This window comes from Lissotriton helveticus, chromosome 2_1 (genome assembly GCF_964261635.1).
Source record: "Lissotriton helveticus chromosome 2_1, aLisHel1.1, whole genome shotgun sequence".
NCBI lineage: Eukaryota > Metazoa > Chordata > Amphibia > Caudata > Salamandridae > Lissotriton > Lissotriton helveticus.
Genome location: NC_136059.1, coordinates 1732703411 through 1732726241, shown reverse-complemented (window position 1 = coordinate 1732726241; position 22831 = coordinate 1732703411). Strand labels below are relative to the sequence as shown.

Below are 22831 nucleotides of genomic sequence, written 5' to 3'. Positions count from 1 at the left end.
CGACTTGAAGGTTAGCATGTTATCTGCGTACAAGCCAATCTTGTCTGACACTCCAGGGCCCATTCAAATCTGCGCACCTGTGTGTCCACCTCAGCTGCACCACCAAGGGCTTGATGGCCAGCGTGAAGATCTGTGGAGACATGGGGCATCCCTGTCATGTTCCTGCTGTATTGGGAAAGTCCATGCAACTGAACCCCCCCTGGAACCTGTGCTATGAGATCAGTGCATAAGAGCTTGACAAAGCTATGTATTGGGCCATCTTAGAAAGGAACGCAAATAATTAAGACTACCCCACAGAGTCAAACACCTTGTGGAAATTGACCACAATTAGTGCCTTCTTGCTCGGTATCTTCGCCGCCAATGCCAGAGCATTCTGGACCCGTCAGATGTTGTGCTAATCTAGATTGGTTGGGGTGTACCAGGGATCCCACCACTGTCAACAGTCGATTGGACAGAGCTTTTGCACAGATCTTCACCTCCACATTAAGTATGGAGATGGGGTGATAGGTGGAGAAGTAAGTTGGAGTTTGACCCGGTTTTGGTATACCAGCTAAGTCTGTAAATCGCAGATCTAGTGGCAGTTGGTTGCCCTGAAGTGCCTCATGAAACATATCCACCATCACTGGGCCCAGTCAGGTCCAGTATACCTTTGAGAATTTCACTGGGAACACTTTCAGACCCAGGGTTTTACCGGTTCGAAGTTGGGTCAGGGCTTTCTCAAGTTCCTCTAAGGCAATCACCCCCTCCAAGTAGCTCCTCACTTTGGATGCTAAGACGGCGGTTCAGCAGGTCCGCCTGGTCTGCCATAAAGGAAGATATATCTGAGTCTATGGGACCCTCCGTTCTAGAGTAGAGGTAGAGTAGAGGTAGGGAGTAGTGGTTGGCAAATGTGGCTGCCATCAGGGGCTCTTCGTTGATGCAGTTACCCGCGTCATCTACTAATCGGCATATGGGGGTTTGTGTAGCAGTAGCAGAACAAAGACGGTGGCGAATCTTACCAGTCTTATCTCACCAGTGATAAATGTGATTTTTCATTTCATGCCACTCCATTTGTGCCTCGTCTAAAAGGGTCTAGCGCACTCGGTTTGGGTATGTGAAATATTGCTGAGGAGAATCTGGTCTGGAGCCACCGCCTATAGCTTTTCTATCTCGAGAAACTGTACTTCTCTGTATGCAATGTCCTGTCAGTTCCTCCACTTCACCCTGGTTTGGAGCTAGTAATGACCCTTCTCAATCTCGCTTTGAGTGCCTCCCACAGGGTCCCAGAGGAGGCAATGGGCCCTTTGGTATGCAATAAATTGTGTTCTGTTTCGGCCTCAAAAAGACTTCTCGCTTGCAGATCTTTAAGCAGCAACAACTTGAGGCTCCATTACAGGTAAGTTACTTTGTATGTTACTTTTCTTATTCAGTGCATTTCCTGTAAACAGGCAAGTAAATACGTTTTGGTTATTTCTGCGATTTTTAAAGAATATTTTTAGATTTCAAAACTCCGCACTTAAAAACTTTTTTGGAAGAAAATGGTCAATGTTATCGGTTCACAGGTAAGTAATTGAGTATGGGAGTTAAGGTTCTGGTGTTAGACTCAGGGTCAGTGATGCAATGTTGTTGCACCCTCAGCGGCACTACGGCAGCCAGGTGCAGAATGTTGAGGCCCAATGTTATCCAATTGGGGATAGGTGGCCTCCGGTTGGTGGCGGTGGCAAGCAGGCCACTGGGTTGTGGGAGCAAAGCTCCGTGGGTTAAGGTCAGGGCAAATGGGAAACACAGTAGCACAAAAGGTGCAACCTCAGCGGCACTGGGGCGGCCGGTTGCAGAGTGCTGTTTCGATATCGGGCATCCTGTTGTTTTCTATGGAGTACTTCCGATTTGCAAAAGCACTGCAGGGAGACGAAGGACTTCTGGGTGCGACCACCACTTGGAGAGTTAAGTTGGGAAGTTAAGGGTGGGTTGGGCACTGTCTGTTTGGGCACACAAGGCAGTGGGGTGTGGGGAGCAAGGGTACGTTTTGGGGTCGGATCTTCTTCCCACCTTCTGGTCACGGTTAGGGGGGCCTTCTGGATTTAGGCCGCATGTGTTGGCTTGAGGCAGGTCAGGGGTCGCCCTGATCTCTGGCCAGGATTGCCGGGGGGGGGGACCTCCTTGTGGTGTTTTTCCACTCGAGCTCGGGACGAGTTTGGCGGGTGCAGAGTGGGCTGGATTTGCGGTCTCTGGCTGCTACCAGAAGTTGCAGTTGATCAAATCCGGTGTTCACGGGAGAAGCAGTCTTTGGAAGTGAAGGCAGGCAGGTCCTCCAGGGTTTTTGAGGTTGCTGGCTGCAGGACAGGATTTTGCAGAAGCAAGTTTGAGGGGAGACAGGCCGGGTGGGCTGGGGCCAAGTCAGTGGGCGTCTTCTTCTTGTTAGCTGACTGCACGGCTGTTCAGTCCTTCTTCTTTTCTTGTTGTCGGGCTGGATCGGAGGAAGCAAGGTTCAGGGTGCCCCCAAAATACTAGATTTAGGGGCGTTGTAGATAGGTAAAGGGCTGGGACCAATGGGTCCCTTCCCTGGGGTGAGTACACCCCCTATCGGGCCACCCTCTCGTGGGAGGGGGGCAGGAGCCTGTCCCTGGTTGGTTGGGTCCCCCATCTTCAAGTTGGCGGGGACTCAGAGTTGTGCTTCACCTCCCCTCCCCCACCTGAGGGGTGGAGTTGGCAGAGTTGGGAACACCTCTTTCCCTCACTTGTTTTCCCCGCTGGCTTTCCCGCCCAAAGTGGGGGGTAGAACCAGTGGGGACCAGCTGCTGAAAGGGATGTGTGCCATGTCGACTCTTTACTTTGTCCTACACCAAAGCACGCAGCCTGCAAAGGCAGTGTGTGTGTGTAAAAGTACAGGGTCTCTAAGAGTGGCACAATAAGAGCAGCAGGTCTTCCCTGGTCACAGTGCCCTGGGTACCTGTGGCCAGAGATGCTAATTGGTTAGTTTTGGGGAAAGATCACAGGCCCTAGGAACCTGATCGGTAAGGACACAGGGCACACCAAGAAAAAGTGCTTCAGCAGTCTGGCAAAAAGTGGGGGGTTACTGCAACAGAAACCCACTTTCCTACAATGTGAGACCTACAGATAAAAAGATTGAGCAGTAAAGGCAAAGTGAAAATCATGTGTTGGGTGCTATATTTTTCTTTACTGTCTAGCTCAGAACACTGTGATTCCAGTGAATGATGCTGTCATGTTACGCGGGTAAATCTGATGCCTCTTTCCTACTTCTCTCTTCCCATCAGGTTGACGTGGGCATTCCTTCCATGACAAAGTGCTGCAATAAGCATGATCGCTGCTATGATACCTGTGGGAATAAGAAGAATGAATGTGATGAGGAGTTCCAGACTTGCCTCTCCAAGATCTGCAGGGACGTGCAGAAGACGCTAGGGATCTCGGAAAGTGTTCAAGGTAAGGTTGGGAAGAACTTGCTACCATAGGAGTGATACCCACCCTGTTGAAGGCTTGTTTATTCTGGAAGTCATTTTTAGTGTACAGAATATGTGCCCCATCAGGTTCTGAGATATTTTGCCACTGTCCAGTGAGTTTCAGGGGCTAGTGGATAATTTGCTGACCATGGAACATGGCTTTCTGAGCTTCACATGTGAGCAGAAATTGTATGTTTCTGACGAAATCATGTGTTTGAAATTGCAAACCTGTGCAAGGTGATTCTGCTGAAGTAAATTGCTTTATGTTAAACATGCCGTTGTTCCTTGCAGCTAAATCCACACAATCTAATAAGTTATATTTAGGAAATGGTATGAGGCAGAAATGTTGTACCCTTAAAAGCTTTCTTGTGTTTTGAAAATCTAGAGCAGCTGGGGGTATGGCCAAGCGGCATGGACGACAGTATGTGAAGCCCGGAGCTCCAGGCAAACCCAAATCCTAATCCTACATTCATTCTGCAGTTTACCCTGCATCTTCGCCAAACCACTGAGTTGGAACATCCACAAAGCCCAAAAAAGCAGCTGTTAAGACTAAATGCTCTCTGAACCCCAGTTACAGTTTTGCAGAGGAATTCCAAAGGGACAAAATGCAGGTAAAAGGCATAGTTCTTAGTGCTTGTCTCCTAGTCCCAAGCAAAATGATAAAGCTGCTGGCTTGTAGGCATGACTGCTCATAGACATTGAAGCTCATGGATATACATAGGGAGTCCCTAATATTACCATTGTGGATAAGACTAAGGGCCTGATTATGAGCTTTGGTGGTGCGGGTGGTATGCCACTGCCACGCTCAAGCACCACCAAGATTTGCTGCAGCCCGCCAGATTATGAGCGTTTCTCGTGTTTGGCAGACTTTTTTTGGGCAGTCCCACTGCGGTACCTCTGAAAATGGGTACCCCAATGGGACCACAAAAAAAGTTCCTGCACAGCATGAACAGTAAAGTTCATGCCGTGCATGCATGTTGTGCCCCCCTGCATGCATCCCCATGCACATGGGCAACAGGGGGTCCTGTAGGGTCCCCTTTGTTTCAGGACCGGCAGCCTTTTTATGGAGGAAAGACCTCCATGACACCGCTGGTAGTCCTGAAACTCGTAATATGCAAGGCGGTGCCACATCGACACCACCAGCATATTACTGAGACCCTGACCACTGCGCTACTGCCAGGAAATGGCGCTTCCCTGGCGACTGCTGCAGTGCAATGACGGTCCGACCACCCAACTCGTAATGGGGGGGGGGGTTGGACTGCCGGTGAGGTCTTGGCTGCACCACCACCGCCCCCCTTCACAAGTCTGGAAGTCATCGGACCACCAGACTCATAATTAGGCCCTAAGATGCCTGAAGCCAGGTATTCAGAGTAAAAAACACGATCTCCTTTTCTCCGGTGCATTACTTTTTGGCTCTTATGCAGCTAATAACCTGCAAACAATGAAGGCAGGGGCAACATCTGTTATGGGTCTCAAGGAAACGAACGATTTTCACAAATCTCACTTCAAAGTCTAGAAAGAACTAGTATTTGTAAAGGGTTCTTATGGTGAAAGACAGTAGCCAACAGCCATACTCTCAAAGACTGCATCAAAGCGGTAGATGGGAATGAACACACCTAATGTGGAATGGAAGCCCCACTCCATGCAAAATAGTGATTTTTTTCATTATTTATGTTATAATTGTTTATTATGATTAAGGCTCCCAGTTTTCTTGTTTATGCAGACTGACAGAAATCTATATATTTTTCGGTCTGTATTCAGTTTTAAATGTGGAAAAACAGAAAATAAATATTTTTAAGTGATCTTCGATGCTATCAGCAATCACCTCTGCAGATTGGCATGCAGGGAAGTTCCTTATGAAACACATTAAGCATAATTTTTCAAGAAAATGAAAAATTAATTCCATATAACAAAGCACTGCATATTGCTTTTTTTTCTGGAATAAAGCTATTCACAACAAAAATTTATTGATAAATGTGAGTACTGAAAAGTGCCTAACTTTGCGTCCAGGAACCACAGCTTTCACAGAAAAGACAATATCCTTTCAGTCAGCGGGCCAACAGAAATGTCCTGACACTTTTCTCCCCATGCTGCTGATTCAGACAGTAATCCTGGAGCCATTGCAGATTGTACTTTGCCCCGAATGGCACTGACTGTGATGGTTCTAAAATAAGAGAAGCCACACAGAGCTGCAGTGTACACTTGCTTGCATCTTCCAACGCCAGTCCTGCAAAGTATCACGCATCGGGTGTTAGACGAACTCATTTCAGTGTGGTACTCCGCATTACCACACTGAAATGCATTCTCACGCATATACTTTGTCGCCTGTCACAGAAAGCACTGAATAGACCTTAGTCTGTGGCTTGCCCGTGACTTTTGCACGCAGCTGCAGCAGGCTTGAGGCTCTCAGCTGAGCTAAGGCTGCTGGCAGCCTCACTCAACTGTTAGTGTATCATGATGGTGATTCCAGTCCCGAGGCGCAACTCTCACTTTCGGCCGGGGGACGTCACAACCTACTACAGGAGCGTGGGGAGTTTGTTAGGAGAGCTAAATAGAGGCTGGCTAGTTTATCATGGCCGGAGGGAGGGCTGCCTATAATCCTGGCTGGAGGGAGCGCAGCATATTACAATGGCCGAAGGGAGCGCAGCATATCACCGTGGCCTGAGGGAGTGCAGAACATTACAGTGGTCGGAGCGCTACAAATAACCGTGGCCAGAGCGCTACAAATAATCACGCTGGAGCGCCGCCATAAATAATCACGGAAGGAGCGCTACAGATAATCATGGCACCCAGCCGAGACGCTTGCAGCGCTGCCTGCAGCAGCTCGCACTGGTCCGGGCCGCCGTGTTCTAACAGCTGCTGTTATTTATGTTATTTAGCCCCCTCCCCCCAAGTTCAATATTTTACGACAGAAGAAGACGAAGCCTGGATGGCCCCGCCTGGAACTCACGGGAGTCAGGACAGTACAGTTGCCTGGACGGCTTCCACTGGATGCGGGCCTGGGGCCAATTTGATTTGCCACGGCACGCGGTGGCTCAGGCCTGAGCCTGCCTTCAGCCAGCTGTAGACCAGAGTCTACCTGCAATTATAGAGAGGGCTCGCACTGGTCCGGGCCGCCGTGTTCTAACAGCTGCTGTAACTCCCCCCCCCCCCCCCCTGCTGAGTTCAATATTTTACGACCGAGGAAGACGAAGCCTGGATGGGCCTGCCGGGGTCTCACGGGAGTCAGGACAGTACAGTTGCCTGGACGGCTTCCACTGGATGCGGGCCTGGGGGCCAACTTGAATTGCCACGGCACGCGGTGGCTCAGGCTTGAGCCTGCCTTCAGCCAGCTGTAGACCAGAGTCTACCTGCAATTATAGAGCGCCAAAGGTGCAAGGCCAGAATTGGTTTAAGAAGTTCTAGTAGCCCGGAACCAATCTGCTGCTTTTGAAGGTGTCCATGAGACTCCTGAGCAGGCATTTGACTTGCGTAACTAGATGATGGTAAGATCATTTTTTCTTAAGTTGATGTTGTGACGTGGATAGTGAGATGTGCTAACCTAGTGTTTTGTGAGGGAAAGGTTGGTGTTTTTCCCGAATAGAGGTCCCAAGTACAGTGGCTGTTTCTTAAATTAGTTTAAAGCAAGATCTGTATTATATTTTATTAGGTTATCAAATGCAAAAAAGGTTTTCACAAAAAATGGACACTTGTAACAAGTCTAAACCATTGGATAGAAAGTTTGTGGTATTCTCAAAAAACGCAATGTGTAAGATATATGTGCGGTGTATATTTTCATCCGCCCCTACATTGCAGTTGTGGCAATTATCATCGAATACCACAAAGTGTAAGGTGCCTGCCTCACCCAGAGGCTCCTCTGGTCTAGGTTTGCAGTATCCAGAGATCCGTGAATGGGGTCAAGTAAAAATTAGAAACCCCAACAAAAGGAAGAAGAAAAAAGAAAAAATGAGTTTTGGTTAAAAAATAGGTCCACTCCTAGTAAACTTTAATAATGGTGAGGAACTATATGATTTAAAAAGGTTGGTACTTATACTAGATCAAGCTACTAGATCTAGAAGTATAATGTAGTGATTTTTAAAAGGTGTCGACATGTTTCAGCCCCCTATGGCTCAACGGAGTCTGTAGGGCTTTCGTCAGGACTAAACAGAACAAACAATACACAAATAGTTACTCACACGATTAGTGTAGTTACTGCGATGGCTAACTGAATCAATTTAGTCAGTGGCCAAACATTCTCTTATAACCTGAAAAAGAGAAACAGAAAATAGGGATATACAGTACATGTAATCATATATGAATTCACGGAGGCACCAGAGCAAAATTTTTCTCTCGAAAATAATCGTATTTGTATTATTATAGTAAAACTTTTACTTTGGTGGATCATGGAAGGCAGGGGGCAACGGACTGGGTAGCTGATAGAACGATACATATTGAAAATTGTAATCGTCGTATTATGTAAATATCGCTTCACGAGTCTTATATGGTGAGCGAATATTATACACAAATTATCTCATTGATGTCCATATATACACTTTACGAGAGAGGCGTGGGGCTAGTAAATAGCGGCCAGATGTGGTTAATTCATTACATTGATTGCCCCTCGGAAGGAAAGTGTGGAGGGGGCCGGGGTGCGGACAGCGTTCTTACCTCATATTAGGTTAAAGCGAGGCTTCGTCAGGGGATACCGGTATTGGAATACCCAGAGCTGTAAAGGAATGGAGACATACATTGAGATCCCTCGCCTCACCTCAAGCCGTGGAGGAAGTGGAAGAGCAAGCGTATAGTCGTCGCCATTACCCGCATGGAGCGAAACTGCCGCCGCTTGTGCTGACTCTGCCCCTGGACGTAGTCCGGGCGTCACAGAGCGTCTTTTAAAGGAGAAGTGGTAATTCCATGTTTCTTAACCCGGAGGGTCAAGTTAGACATTCCATGATATGCGAACAGTTAATACAGATCGCTCTTGTATTAAATAAATAAATCAATAAATAAATACAGGCATCAGGGAGTAATGGGAACAAATGGTTCAAAAGCTCTTTTCTAAGGTAAAGATGATATAAACCTTAAGAAAAATTGAAGAACATATGTATTGTTATGTGGCTCACTGATTAAAGGATCACGATGCATTCTTACTATGTCAATGAGATTCTAAGGGAGAAAGAAAGAACCCATGGATTAATACATCAATTACTGGCTCATTGGTTACACTAAAGTAACTCCAGATTTATGCAAACTGATGCCAAGGAGGATTATCATTGAGACCCCCAATGTGGGTTTTCAAACGGTTTACCCATCTCTGCTCCTTTTCATACAGCTTTTTTTCAGAGATATGGCTTTTATCGGTGAGCATCTCGATGACAGTCCAGTGTAATTCTTCACATGTGTGTTTTGATTCAAGGTAATGGGCACAAAGTTTGGTGGTGATTTTATTAAGTCTGATGTTGCTCCTATGCTCCCCAATGCGGATTTTCACTTTGCGACAAGTCATCCCGATGTAGATTTTATTGCACGGGCACCTGACCATATAAATTACAAAGGTGGAGTTGCAATTTGTATGCTGTTTTTGGGTCCAAGTGAAATTATCTGACAGTTGTAATTGTTTTGAGGGAGTGGTGTATCTACAAGAGACACAGTTGCCACATGGGTAGTGGCCTGTCACCGGTGCCAATGAAATGTCTCTTGGTATATCCATTGGTTGTTTTCTCTTAGGTCTTGTATGTACCAAGGTATCTCGTAAGTTCTTTGTTCTTCTGTTGGCGAACCGTGGTTTCGGCCATTCGAACTTGCCAGTTGTCAATATGCTCCAGTTTTTATTCACTAATTTTTGCATATCATAGGTCACTGGACTGAAGGTAGTGACACATGTGACCAGATCAGCCGGGGGATCTTTTGGGTGGACTTGCAAGAGGCACGATCTCGGTTGATTGTTTGCACGTTTCATACATTTGTAAATCGTGCTTTTGGTATAGTCACGTGCTCTCAATTTTTTACTCAATACCAACGCCTGTTCTTTATAATCTTCATTTTTTGTACAATTCCTTTTAATTCTCAGAAATTGACTGTATGGAAGATTGTCTCTTAAGGGTTTAGGGTGGAAACTTTTGTAAGAGAGTAAACTGTTTTTTGCAGTAGGTTTTGTGTATGTCTTGCTGTGTAGGCTGTTGTCCTCAGAAAAAATGGTCAGGTCTAGAAAGTCAATGCTCAGGTTGTTCGCTGTGTGTGTGAATTTCAACCAGGGATCACAGTTATTCAACCAAGTGACAAAGAGTTTGAGATCATTCTTAGTATCCCATATTAAAAGAATATCATCTATATACCTCTTCCAGTATAATATACTTGAAGAGTATGGATTTGAGTCGTTGAGAACATGAAGGGTTTCAAATTGACTGACATAAAGTCCTGCCACCGACGGAGCAAAGGCACTGCCCATGGAAGTACCATGTTGTTGTAAATACAGAGTACCTTCGTATTCGAAAAAATTCTCCTTTAATGCTAGGTGGCAACATTGAAGGACAAAATGACGTGGGGTCTGATGGTCCCAATTTTCATGGAATAGGACATCCTCAAGCATTTGAAGAGTATTGTCTTGAGGTAGGCTTGTATATAGTGATTCTACATCAAGACCTACCAATAGCATGGTGTCTGGGTCAAAGTAAACGTCGCTTAGTTGCAACAGTAGGTCTCTCGTATCCTTCAAATAGGTCTGGGTTTTTTGTACCAAAGGTTTCAGGTACTCATCCGCAAATTTTGACAGGGGTTCTAGGAGTGATCCGATGCCAGCAACTATCGGTCGTCCAGGCGGTGGAACTTTGTTTTTATGCGTCTTCGGAAGTGAATAGAAGTATGGTATCTTAGGGTCACTTGTTACCAGGTAGTCTGCTTCTTTTTTGGATATCCAACCATTAGTTTCAGCCTCATAAACCATCATGGCAATGGTATTGCGGAGTCTTTCGGTCGGATCTTCATCGATCTTTTTGTAGTACTTGGTATCTGATAGGAGGGTTAGACACTGTTGATTATACCCTTCCTTACTAAGGATGACGAGTCCTCCCCCTTTGTCGGCCGGTTTAATGACTATGTTCTCGTTGTCTTCTAGATTCTTGAGTGCTTTTCGCTCCCTATTGCTCAGGTTTTGGAAAGGGATCTTATTTCTCTTTTGTTCCATGGCATCTACACCTTTGAGTAATGCCTGTTCAAATGTTAGTATTTCTGGAGGGACACTCCCCGTTGGTGGATTGAAGGTGGATTTTCTTTTCAGATTGGTGTCTCCATCTGTTATCTGCAGCGGCATGCCTGCAAAGAACGCTTTCAACTTCAAAACGCGGCAGAATTCTGCCAATTCACACTTCAGTTTGAAGGAGTCGAAAGGGGGAGTAGGCACAAATCCTAAACCTCTATTGAGAACGTGTATTTGTTCGTCCGTAAGTTCTATCTGTGCAAGGTTCACTATTAGTGTGTGGTGTTCTTGCTGGTGCTCGATTGGCCCGTGGACATACTCCTGGTTAGGATGTTTCTTTGTTGATCTTGCCATGCCAAGGTCTTTTTTCTCCCTCTGGATTGGTTTTGGCCCCGGCCTAAAAAAGGCTGTGCTCGTTGTTGTTGGTTTTGGTGTGGAACTGATTGTTCATTTTCTATCGGAGGCATTTGATGCATTTGTTGCATTTGTTGCATTCCGTAGTCGAACGGTGCCATCCAACCTCCAAATTGTGGCATACAAGGTTGGTAAAAAGGTGGCACATTCATGTTAGGATAATAAGGTCTTTGCCATCTGTTGCCCCTTTTCGGACGTTGGTATCGGTTACTATTCCCCCTTCTTCTGGTGTTGTAATTCTCCGAGCTATCAACCGAGCTATTAGAAGAGCCTTTGCCCATAGACTCATTGTCTGAGCCAGGATCATTCGCACTGTAGTCTTCTTTGGAATATGGGTGCATTTTGTCTTGGCTGAATTTTTTGAGATCCTTACCAAGTTTTTCCAATTTGCTCTGCATTAGGAATTCTTTGGTTTCCTCCATTTCCTTGTTGATTTCTTCTAATCTCTTCTTGAGTGTCTGTGGATTGATGCCTTTTTTCAAATCAGATTCTAACGTTTGGATTTCTTGTAATAAGGCTTCTGACAGTCGTTTAGCTGTTTTTACGATCAGTACTAAGTAGTCCAGAGTACACTTCCAAGAGATGGAAGACCAATCTTTGCGGAAAGGTAGATCGTGTAAGAATATTCTTGGTGCGTTGTTCACCCAGAGGCCCCTAGGTGCTATTTTGTGTCTCAAATATTCGGTCATAATGATGCCGTGAACTGCCGTTCGTATTTGTTCTCTTTTCTTTTCCGATAGAGAGTCCCAATTGTCAGTTTGTGCTAGAGCTTCAGCTAGATCAGAGTTCTCTAATAATGGCTGTGCTGCGAGTATTTCGTCAATGTCATTTTCATCAAAACTCAGTCCAGTGTTGCCCTCCATTATTTCACTCCACTCGAAACAAAGAAATGTGTCTTCTTTGGGGTTGTGATTCTCCCGCAGCTGCACGCTGCTTAATATATTAAGTTAATCAAAAATAGGGAGGAGGAATGAGTGTCCATTTGCTTCCCTGGGTACGTTTTTAGGTTATCAAATGCAAAAAAGGTTTTCACAAAAAATGGACACTTGTAACAAGTCTAAACCATTGGATAGAAAGTTTGTGGTATTCTCAAAAAACGCAATGTGTAAGATATATGTGCGGTGTATATTTTCATCCGCCCCTACATTGCAGTTGTGGCAATTATCATCGAATACCACAAAGTGTAAGGTGCCTGCCTCACCCAGAGGCTCCTCTGGTCTAGGTTTGCAGTATCCAGAGATCCGTGAATGGGGTCAAGTAAAAATTAGAAACCCCAACAAAAGGAAGAAGAAAAAAGAAAAAATGAGTTTTGGTTAAAAAATAGGTCCACTCCTAGTAAACTTTAATAATGGTGAGGAACTATATGATTTAAAAAGGTTGGTACTTATACTAGATCAAGCTACTAGATCTAGAAGTATAATGTAGTGATTTTTAAAAGGTGTCGACATGTTTCAGCCCCCTATGGCTCAACGGAGTCTGTAGGGCTTTCGTCAGGACTAAACAGAACAAACAATACACAAATAGTTACTCACACGATTAGTGTAGTTACTGCGATGGCTAACTGAATCAATTTAGTCAGTGGCCAAACATTCTCTTATAACCTGAAAAAGAGAAACAGAAAATAGGGATATACAGTACATGTAATCATATATGAATTCACGGAGGCACCAGAGCAAAATTTTTCTCTCGAAAATAATCGTATTTGTATTATTATAGTAAAACTTTTACTTTGGTGGATCATGGAAGGCAGGGGGCAACAGACTGGGTAGCTGATAGAACGATACATATTGAAAATTTTAATCGTCGTATTATGTAAATATCGCTTCACGAGTCTTATATGGTGAGCGAATATTATACACAAATTATCTCATTGATGTCCATATATACACTTTACGAGAGAGGCGTGGGGCTAGTAAATAGCGGCCAGATGTGGTTAATTCATTACATTGATTGCCCCTCGGAAGGAAAGTGTGGAGGGGGCCGGGGTGCGGACAGCGTTCTTACCTCATATTAGGTTAAAGCGAGGCTTCGTCAGGGGATACCGGTATTGGAATACCCAGAGCTGTAAAGGAATGGAGACATACATTGAGATCCCTCGCCTCACCTCAAGCCGTGGAGGAAGTGGAAGAGCAAGCGTATAGTCGTCGCCATTACCCGCATGGAGCGAAACTGCCGCCGCTTGTGCTGACTCTGCCCCTGGACGTAGTCCGGGCGTCACAGAGCGTCTTTTAAAGGAGAAGTGGTAATTCCATGTTTCTTAACCCGGAGGGTCAAGTTAGACATTCCATGATATGCGAACAGTTAATACAGATCGCTCTTGTATTAAATAAATAAATCAATAAATAAATACAGGCATCAGGGAGTAATGGGAACAAATGGTTCAGAAGCTCTTTTCTAAGGTAAAGATGATATAAACCTTAAGAAAAATTGAAGAACATATGTATTGTTATGTGGCTCACTGATTAAAGGATCACGATGCATTCTTACTATGTCAATGAGATTCTAAGGGAGAAAGAAAGAACCCGTTAGAATCTGATTTGAAAAAAGGCATCAATCCACAGACACTCAAGAAGAGATTAGAAGAAATCAACAAGGAAATGGAGGAAACCAAAGAATTCCTAATGCAGAGCAAATTGGAAAAACTTGGTAAGGATCTCAAAAAATTCAGCCAAGACAAAATGCACCCATATTCCAAAGAAGACTACAGTGCGAATGATCCTGGCTCAGACAATGAGTCTATGGGCAAAGGCTCTTCTAATAGCTCGGTTGATAGCTCGGAGAATTACAACACCAGAAGAAGGGGGAATAGTAACCGATACCAACGTCCGAAAAGGGGCAACAGATGGCAAAGACCTTATTATCCTAACATGAATGTGCCACCTTTTTACCAACCTTGTATGCCACAATTTGGAGGTTGGATGGCACCGTTCGACTACGGAATGCAACAAATGCAACAAATGCATCAAATGCCTCCGATAGAAAATGAACAATCAGTTCCACACCAAAACCAACAACAACGAGCACAGCCTTTTTTAGGCCGGGGCCAAAACCAATCCAGAGGGAGAAAAAAGACCTTGGCATGGCAAGATCAACAAAGAAACATCCTAACCAGGAGTATGTCCACGGGCCAATCGAGCACCAGCAAGAACACCACACACTAATAGTGAACCTTGCACAGATAGAACTTACGGACGAACAAATACACGTTCTCAATAGAGGTTTAGGATTTGTGCCTACTCCCCCTTTCGACTCCTTCAAACTGAAGTGTGAATTGGCAGAATTCTGCCGCGTTTTGAAGTTGAAAGCGTTCTTTGCAGGCATGCCGCTGCAGATAACAGATGGAGACAGACACCAATCTGAAAAGAAAATCCACCTTCAATCCACCAACGGGGAGTGTCCCTCCAGAAATACTAACATTTGAACAGGCATTACTCAAAGGTGTAGATGCCATGGAACAAAAGAGAAATAAGATCCCTTTCCAAAACCTGAGCAATAGGGAGCGAAAAGCACTCAAGAATCTAGAAGACAACGAGAACATAGTCATTAAACCGGCCGACAAAGGGGGAGGACTCGTCATCCTTAGTAAGGAAGGGTATAATCAACAGTGTCTAACCCTCCTATCAGATACCAAGTACTACAAAAAGATCGATGAAGATCCGACCGAAAGACTCCGCAATACCATTGCCATGATGGTTTATGAGGCTGAAACTAATGGTTGGATATCCAAAAAAGAAGCAGACTACCTGGTAACAAGTGACCCTAAGATACCATACTTCTATTCACTTCCGAAGACGCATAAAAACAAAGTTCCACCGCCTGGACGACCGATAGTTGCTGGCATCGGATCACTCCTAGAACCCCTGTCAAAATTTGCGGATGAGTACCTGAAACCTTTGGTACAAAAAACCCAGACCTATTTGAAGGATACGAGAGACCTACTGTTGCAACTAAGCGACGTTTACTTTGACCCAGACACCATGCTATTGGTAGGTCTTGATGTAGAATCACTATATACAAGCCTACCTCAAGACAATACTCTTCAAATGCTTGAGGATGTCCTATTCCATGAAAATTGGGACCATCAGACCCCACGTCATTTTGTCCTTCAATGTTGCCACCTAGCATTAAAGGAGAATTTTTTCGAATACGAAGGTACTCTGTATTTACAACAACATGGTACTTCCATGGGCAGTGCCTTTGCTCCGTCGGTGGCAGGACTTTATGTCAGTCAATTTGAAACCCTTCATGTTCTCAACGACTCAAATCCATACTCTTCAAGTATATTATACTGGAAGAGGTATATAGATGATATTCTTTTAATATGGGATACTAAGAATGATCTCAAACTCTTTGTCACTTGGTTGAATAACTGTGATCCCTGGTTGAAATTCACACACACAGCGAACAACCTGAGCATTGACTTTCTAGACCTGACCATTTTTTCTGAGGACAACAGCCTACACAGCAAGACATACACAAAACCTACTGCAAAAAACAGTTTACTCTCTTACAAAAGTTTCCACCCTAAACCCTTAAGAGACAATCTTCCATACAGTCAATTTCTGAGAATTAAAAGGAATTGTACAAAAAATGAAGATTATAAAGAACAGGCGTTGGTATTGAGTAAAAAATTGAGAGCACGTGACTATACCAAAAGCACGATTTACAAATGTATGAAACGTGCAAACAATCAACCGAGATCGTGCCTCTTGCAAGTCCACCCAAAAGATCCCCCGGCTGATCTGGTCACATGTGTCACTACCTTCAGTCCAGTGACCTATGATATGCAAAAATTAGTGAATAAAAACTGGAGCATATTGACAACTGGCAAGTTCGAATGGCCGAAACCACGGTTCGCCAACAGAAGAACAAAGAACTTACGAGATACCTTGGTACATACAAGACCTAAGAGAAAACAACCAATGGATATACCAAGAGACATTTCATTGGCACCGGTGACAGGCCACTACCCATGTGGCAACTGTGTCTCTTGTAGATACACCACTCCCTCAAAACAATTACAACTGTCAGATAATTTCACTTGGACCCAAAAACAGCATACAAATTGCAACTCCACCTTTGTAATTTATATGGTCAGGTGCCCGTGCAATAAAATCTACATCGGGATGACTTGTCGCAAAGTGAAAATCCGCATTGGGGAGCATAGGAGCAACATCAGACTTAATAAAATCACCACCAAACTTTGTGCCCATTACCTTGAATCAAAACACACATGTGAAGAATTACACTGGACTGTCATCGAGATGCTCACCGATAAAAGCCATATCTCTGAAAAAAAGCTGTATGAAAAGGAGCAGAGATGGGTAAACCGTTTGAAAACCCACATTGGGGGTCTCAATGATAATCCTCCTTGGCATCAGTTTGCATAAATCTGGAGTTACTTTAGTGTAACCAATGAGCCAGTAATTGATGTATTAATCCATGGGTTCTTTCTTTCTCCCTTAGAATCTCATTGACATAGTAAGAATGCATCGTGATCCTTTAATCAGTGAGCCACATAACAATACATATGTTCTTCAATTTTTCTTAAGGTTTATATCATCTTTACCTTAGAAAAGAGCTTCTGAACCATTTGTTCCCATTACTCCCTGATGCCTGTATTTATTTATTGATTTATTTATTTAATACAAGAGCGATCTGTATTAACTGTTCGCATATCATGGAATGTCTAACTTGACCCTCCGGGTTAAGAAACATGGAATTACCACTTCTCCTTTAAAAGACGCTCTGTGACGCCCGGACTACGTCCAGGGGCAGAGTCAGCACAAGCGGCGGCAGTTTCGCTCCATGCGGGTAATGGCGACGACTATACGCTTGCTCTTCCACTTCCTCCACGGCTTGAGGTGAGGCGAGGGATCTCAATGTATGTCTCCATTCCTTTACAGCTCTGGGTATTCCAATACCGGTATCCCCTGACGAAGCCTCGCTTTAACCTAATATGAGGTAAGAACGCTGTCCGCACCCCGGCCCCCTCCACACTTTCCTTCCGAGGGGCAATCAATGTAATGAATTAACCACATCTGGCCGCTATTTACTAGCCCCACGCCTCTCTCGTAAAGTGTATATATGGACATCAATGAGATAATTTGTGTATAATATTCGCTCACCATATAAGACTCGTGAAGCGATATTTACATAATACGACGATTAAAATTTTCAATATGTATCGTTCTATCAGCTACCCAGTCCGTTGCCCCCTGCCTTCCATGATCCACCAAAGTAAAAGTTTTACTATAATAATACAAATACGATTATTTTCGAGAGAAAAATTTTGCTCTGGTGCCTCCGTGAATTCATATATGATTACATGTACTGTATATCCCTATTTTCTGTTTCTCTTTTTCAGGTTATAAGAGAATGTTTGGCCACTGACTAAATTGATTCAGTTAGCCATCGCAGTAACTACACTAATCGTGTGAGTAACTATTTGTGTATTGTTTGTTCTGTTTAGTCCTGACGAAAGCCCTACAGACTCCGTTGAGCCATAGGGGGCTGAAACATGTCAACACCTTTTAAAAATCACTACATTATACTTCTAGATCTAGTAGCTTGATCTAGTATAAGTACCAACCTTTTTAAATCATATAGTTCCTCACCATTATTAAAGTTTACTAGGAGTGGACCTATTTTTTAACCAAAACTCATTTTTTCTTTTTTCTTCTTCCTTTTGTTGGGGTTTCTAATTTTTACTTGACCCCATTCACGGATCTCTGGATACTGCAAACCTAGACCAGAGGAGCCTCTGGGTGAGGCAGGCACCTTACACTTTGTGGTATTCGATGATAATTGCCACAACTGCAATGTAGGGGCGGATGAAAATATACACCGCACATATATCTTACACATTGCGTTTTTTGAGAATACCACAAACTTTCTATCCAATGGTTTAGACTTGTTACAAGTGTCCATTTTTTGTGAAAACCTTTTTTGCATTTGATAACCTAAAAACGTACCCAGGGAAGCAAATGGACACTCATTCCTCCTCCCTATTTTTGATTAACTTAATATATTAAGCAGCGTGCAGCTGCGGGAGAATCACAACCCCAAAGAAGACACATTTCTTTGTTTCGAGTGGAGTGAAATAATGGAGGGCAACACTGGACTGAGTTTTGATGAAAATGACATTGACGAAATACTCGCAGCACAGCCATTATTAGAGAACTCTGATCTAGCTGAAGCTCTAGCACAAACTGACAATTGGGACTCTCTATCGGAAAAGAAAAGAGAACAAATACGAACGGCAGTTCACGGCATCATTATGACCGAATATTTGAGACACAAAATAGCACCTAGGGGCCTCTGGGTGAACAACGCACCAAGAATATTCTTACACGATCTACCTTTCCGCAAAGATTGGTCTTCCATCTCTTGGAAGTGTACTCTGGACTACTTAGTACTGATCGTAAAAACAGCTAAACGACTGTCAGAAGCCTTATTACAAGAAATCCAAACGTTAGAATCTGATTTGAAAAAAGGCATCAATCCACAGACACTCAAGAAGAGATTAGAAGAAATCAACAAGGAAATGGAGGAAACCAAAGAATTCCTAATGCAGAGCAAATTGGAAAAACTTGGTAAGGATCTCAAAAAATTCAGCCAAGACAAAATGCACCCATATTCCAAAGAAGACTACAGTGCGAATGATCCTGGCTCAGACAATGAGTCTATGGGCAAAGGCTCTTCTAATAGCTCGGTTGATAGCTCGGAGAATTACAACACCAGAAGAAGGGGGAATAGTAACCGATACCAACGTCCGAAAAGGGGCAACAGATGGCAAAGACCTTATTATCCTAACATGAATGTGCCACCTTTTTACCAACCTTGTATGCCACAATTTGGAGGTTGGATGGCACCGTTCGACTACGGAATGCAACAAATGCAACAAATGCATCAAATGCCTCCGATAGAAAATGAACAATCAGTTCCACACCAAAACCAACAACAACGAGCACAGCCTTTTTTAGGCCGGGGCCAAAACCAATCCAGAGGGAGAAAAAAGACCTTGGCATGGCAAGATCAACAAAGAAACATCCTAACCAGGAGTATGTCCACGGGCCAATCGAGCACCAGCAAGAACACCACACACTAATAGTGAACCTTGCACAGATAGAACTTACGGACGAACAAATACACGTTCTCAATAGAGGTTTAGGATTTGTGCCTACTCCCCCTTTCGACTCCTTCAAACTGAAGTGTGAATTGGCAGAATTCTGCCGCGTTTTGAAGTTGAAAGCGTTCTTTGCAGGCATGCCGCTGCAGATAACAGATGGAGACACCAATCTGAAAAGAAAATCCACCTTCAATCCACCAACGGGGAGTGTCCCTCCAGAAATACTAACATTTGAACAGGCATTACTCAAAGGTGTAGATGCCATGGAACAAAAGAGAAATAAGATCCCTTTCCAAAACCTGAGCAATAGGGAGCGAAAAGCACTCAAGAATCTAGAAGACAACGAGAACATAGTCATTAAACCGGCCGACAAAGGGGGAGGACTCGTCATCCTTAGTAAGGAAGGGTATAATCAACAGTGTCTAACCCTCCTATCAGATACCAAGTACTACAAAAAGATCGATGAAGATCCGACCGAAAGACTCCGCAATACCATTGCCATGATGGTTTATGAGGCTGAAACTAATGGTTGGATATCCAAAAAAGAAGCAGACTACCTGGTAACAAGTGACCCTAAGATACCATACTTCTATTCACTTCCGAAGACGCATAAAAACAAAGTTCCACCGCCTGGACGACCGATAGTTGCTGGCATCGGATCACTCCTAGAACCCCTGTCAAAATTTGCGGATGAGTACCTGAAACCTTTGGTACAAAAAACCCAGACCTATTTGAAGGATACGAGAGACCTACTGTTGCAACTAAGCGACGTTTACTTTGACCCAGACACCATGCTATTGGTAGGTCTTGATGTAGAATCACTATATACAAGCCTACCTCAAGACAATACTCTTCAAATGCTTGAGGATGTCCTATTCCATGAAAATTGGGACCATCAGACCCCACGTCATTTTGTCCTTCAATGTTGCCACCTAGCATTAAAGGAGAATTTTTTCGAATACGAAGGTACTCTGTATTTACAACAACATGGTACTTCCATGGGCAGTGCCTTTGCTCCGTCGGTGGCAGGACTTTATGTCAGTCAATTTGAAACCCTTCATGTTCTCAACGACTCAAATCCATACTCTTCAAGTATATTATACTGGAAGAGGTATATAGATGATATTCTTTTAATATGGGATACTAAGAATGATCTCAAACTCTTTGTCACTTGGTTGAATAACTGTGATCCCTGGTTGAAATTCACACACACAGCGAACAACCTGAGCATTGACTTTCTAGACCTGACCATTTTTTCTGAGGACAACAGCCTACACAGCAAGACATACACAAAACCTACTGCAAAAAACAGTTTACTCTCTTACAAAAGTTTCCACCCTAAACCCTTAAGAGACAATCTTCCATACAGTCAATTTCTGAGAATTAAAAGGAATTGTACAAAAAATGAAGATTATAAAGAACAGGCGTTGGTATTGAGTAAAAAATTGAGAGCACGTGACTATACCAAAAGCACGATTTACAAATGTATGAAACGTGCAAACAATCAACCGAGATCGTGCCTCTTGCAAGTCCACCCAAAAGATCCCCCGGCTGATCTGGTCACATGTGTCACTACCTTCAGTCCAGTGACCTATGATATGCAAAAATTAGTGAATAAAAACTGGAGCATATTGACAACTGGCAAGTTCGAATGGCCGAAACCACGGTTCGCCAACAGAAGAACAAAGAACTTACGAGATACCTTGGTACATACAAGACCTAAGAGAAAACAACCAATGGATATACCAAGAGACATTTCATTGGCACCGGTGACAGGCCACTACCCATGTGGCAACTGTGTCTCTTGTAGATACACCACTCCCTCAAAACAATTACAACTGTCAGATAATTTCACTTGGACCCAAAAACAGCATACAAATTGCAACTCCACCTTTGTAATTTATATGGTCAGGTGCCCGTGCAATAAAATCTACATCGGGATGACTTGTCGCAAAGTGAAAATCCGCATTGGGGAGCATAGGAGCAACATCAGACTTAATAAAATCACCACCAAACTTTGTGCCCATTACCTTGAATCAAAACACACATGTGAAGAATTACACTGGACTGTCATCGAGATGCTCACCGATAAAAGCCATATCTCTGAAAAAAAGCTGTATGAAAAGGAGCAGAGATGGGTAAACCGTTTGAAAACCCACATTGGGGGTCTCAATGATAATCCTCCTTGGCATCAGTTTGCATAAATCTGGAGTTACTTTAGTGTAACCAATGAGCCAGTAATTGATGTATTAATCCATGGGTTCTTTCTTTCTCCCTTAGAATCTCATTGACATAGTAAGAATGCATCGTGATCCTTTAATCAGTGAGCCACATAACAATACATATGTTCTTCAATTTTTCTTAAGGTTTATATCATCTTTACCTTAGAAAAGAGCTTCTGAACCATTTGTTCCCATTACTCCCTGATGCCTGTATTTATTTATTGATTTATTTATTTAATACAAGAGCGATCTGTATTAACTGTTCGCATATCATGGAATGTCTAACTTGACCCTCCGGGTTAAGAAACATGGAATTACCACTTCTCCTTTAAAAGACGCTCTGTGACGCCCGGACTACGTCCAGGGGCAGAGTCAGCACAAGCGGCGGCAGTTTCGCTCCATGCGGGTAATGGCGACGACTATACGCTTGCTCTTCCACTTCCTCCACGGCTTGAGGTGAGGCGAGGGATCTCAATGTATGTCTCCATTCCTTTACAGCTCTGGGTATTCCAATACCGGTATCCCCTGACGAAGCCTCGCTTTAACCTAATATGAGGTAAGAACGCTGTCCGCACCCCGGCCCCCTCCACACTTTCCTTCCGAGGGGCAATCAATGTAATGAATTAACCACATCTGGCCGCTATTTACTAGCCCCACGCCTCTCTCGTAAAGTGTATATATGGACATCAATGAGATAATTTGTGTATAATATTCGCTCACCATATAAGACTCGTGAAGCGATATTTACATAATACGACGATTAAAATTTTCAATATGTATCGTTCTATCAGCTACCCAGTCCGTTGCCCCCTGCCTTCCATGATCCACCAAAGTAAAAGTTTTACTATAATAATACAAATACGATTATTTTCGAGAGAAAAATTTTGCTCTGGTGCCTCCGTGAATTCATATATGATTACATGTACTGTATATCCCTATTTTCTGTTTCTCTTTTTCAGGTTATAAGAGAATGTTTGGCCACTGACTAAATTGATTCAGTTAGCCATCGCAGTAACTACACTAATCGTGTGAGTAACTATTTGTGTATTGTTTGTTCTGTTTAGTCCTGACGAAAGCCCTACAGACTCCGTTGAGCCATAGGGGGCTGAAACATGTCGACACCTTTTAAAAATCACTACATTATACTTCTAGATCTAGTAGCTTGATCTAGTATAAGTACCAACCTTTTTAAATCATATAGTTCCTCACCATTATTAAAGTTTACTAGGAGTGGACCTATTTTTTAACCAAAACTCATTTTTTCTTTTTTCTTCTTCCTTTTGTTGGGGTTTCTAATTTTTACTTGACCCCATTCACGGATCTCTGGATACTGCAAACCTAGACCAGAGGAGCCTCTGGGTGAGGCAGGCACCTTACACTTTGTGGTATTCGATGATAATTGCCACAACTGCAATGTAGGGGCGGATGAAAATATACACCGCACATATATCTT

The 22831-nt window shown here is 43.6% G+C and overlaps 1 protein-coding gene across 1 annotated transcript in view; it reads left to right on the top strand.

The window, feature by feature from the left end:
• Positions 1-22831, top strand: part of PLA2G12A (phospholipase A2 group XIIA) — a 123682-nt gene that overhangs the window by 64372 nt on the left and 36479 nt on the right. Inside the window, exon 4 of the mRNA XM_078676678.1 lies at positions 3255-3420. Within this exon, the coding sequence (XP_078532804.1) occupies positions 3255-3420 (166 nt within the window). The remainder of the gene's footprint in view (positions 1-3254; positions 3421-22831) is intronic.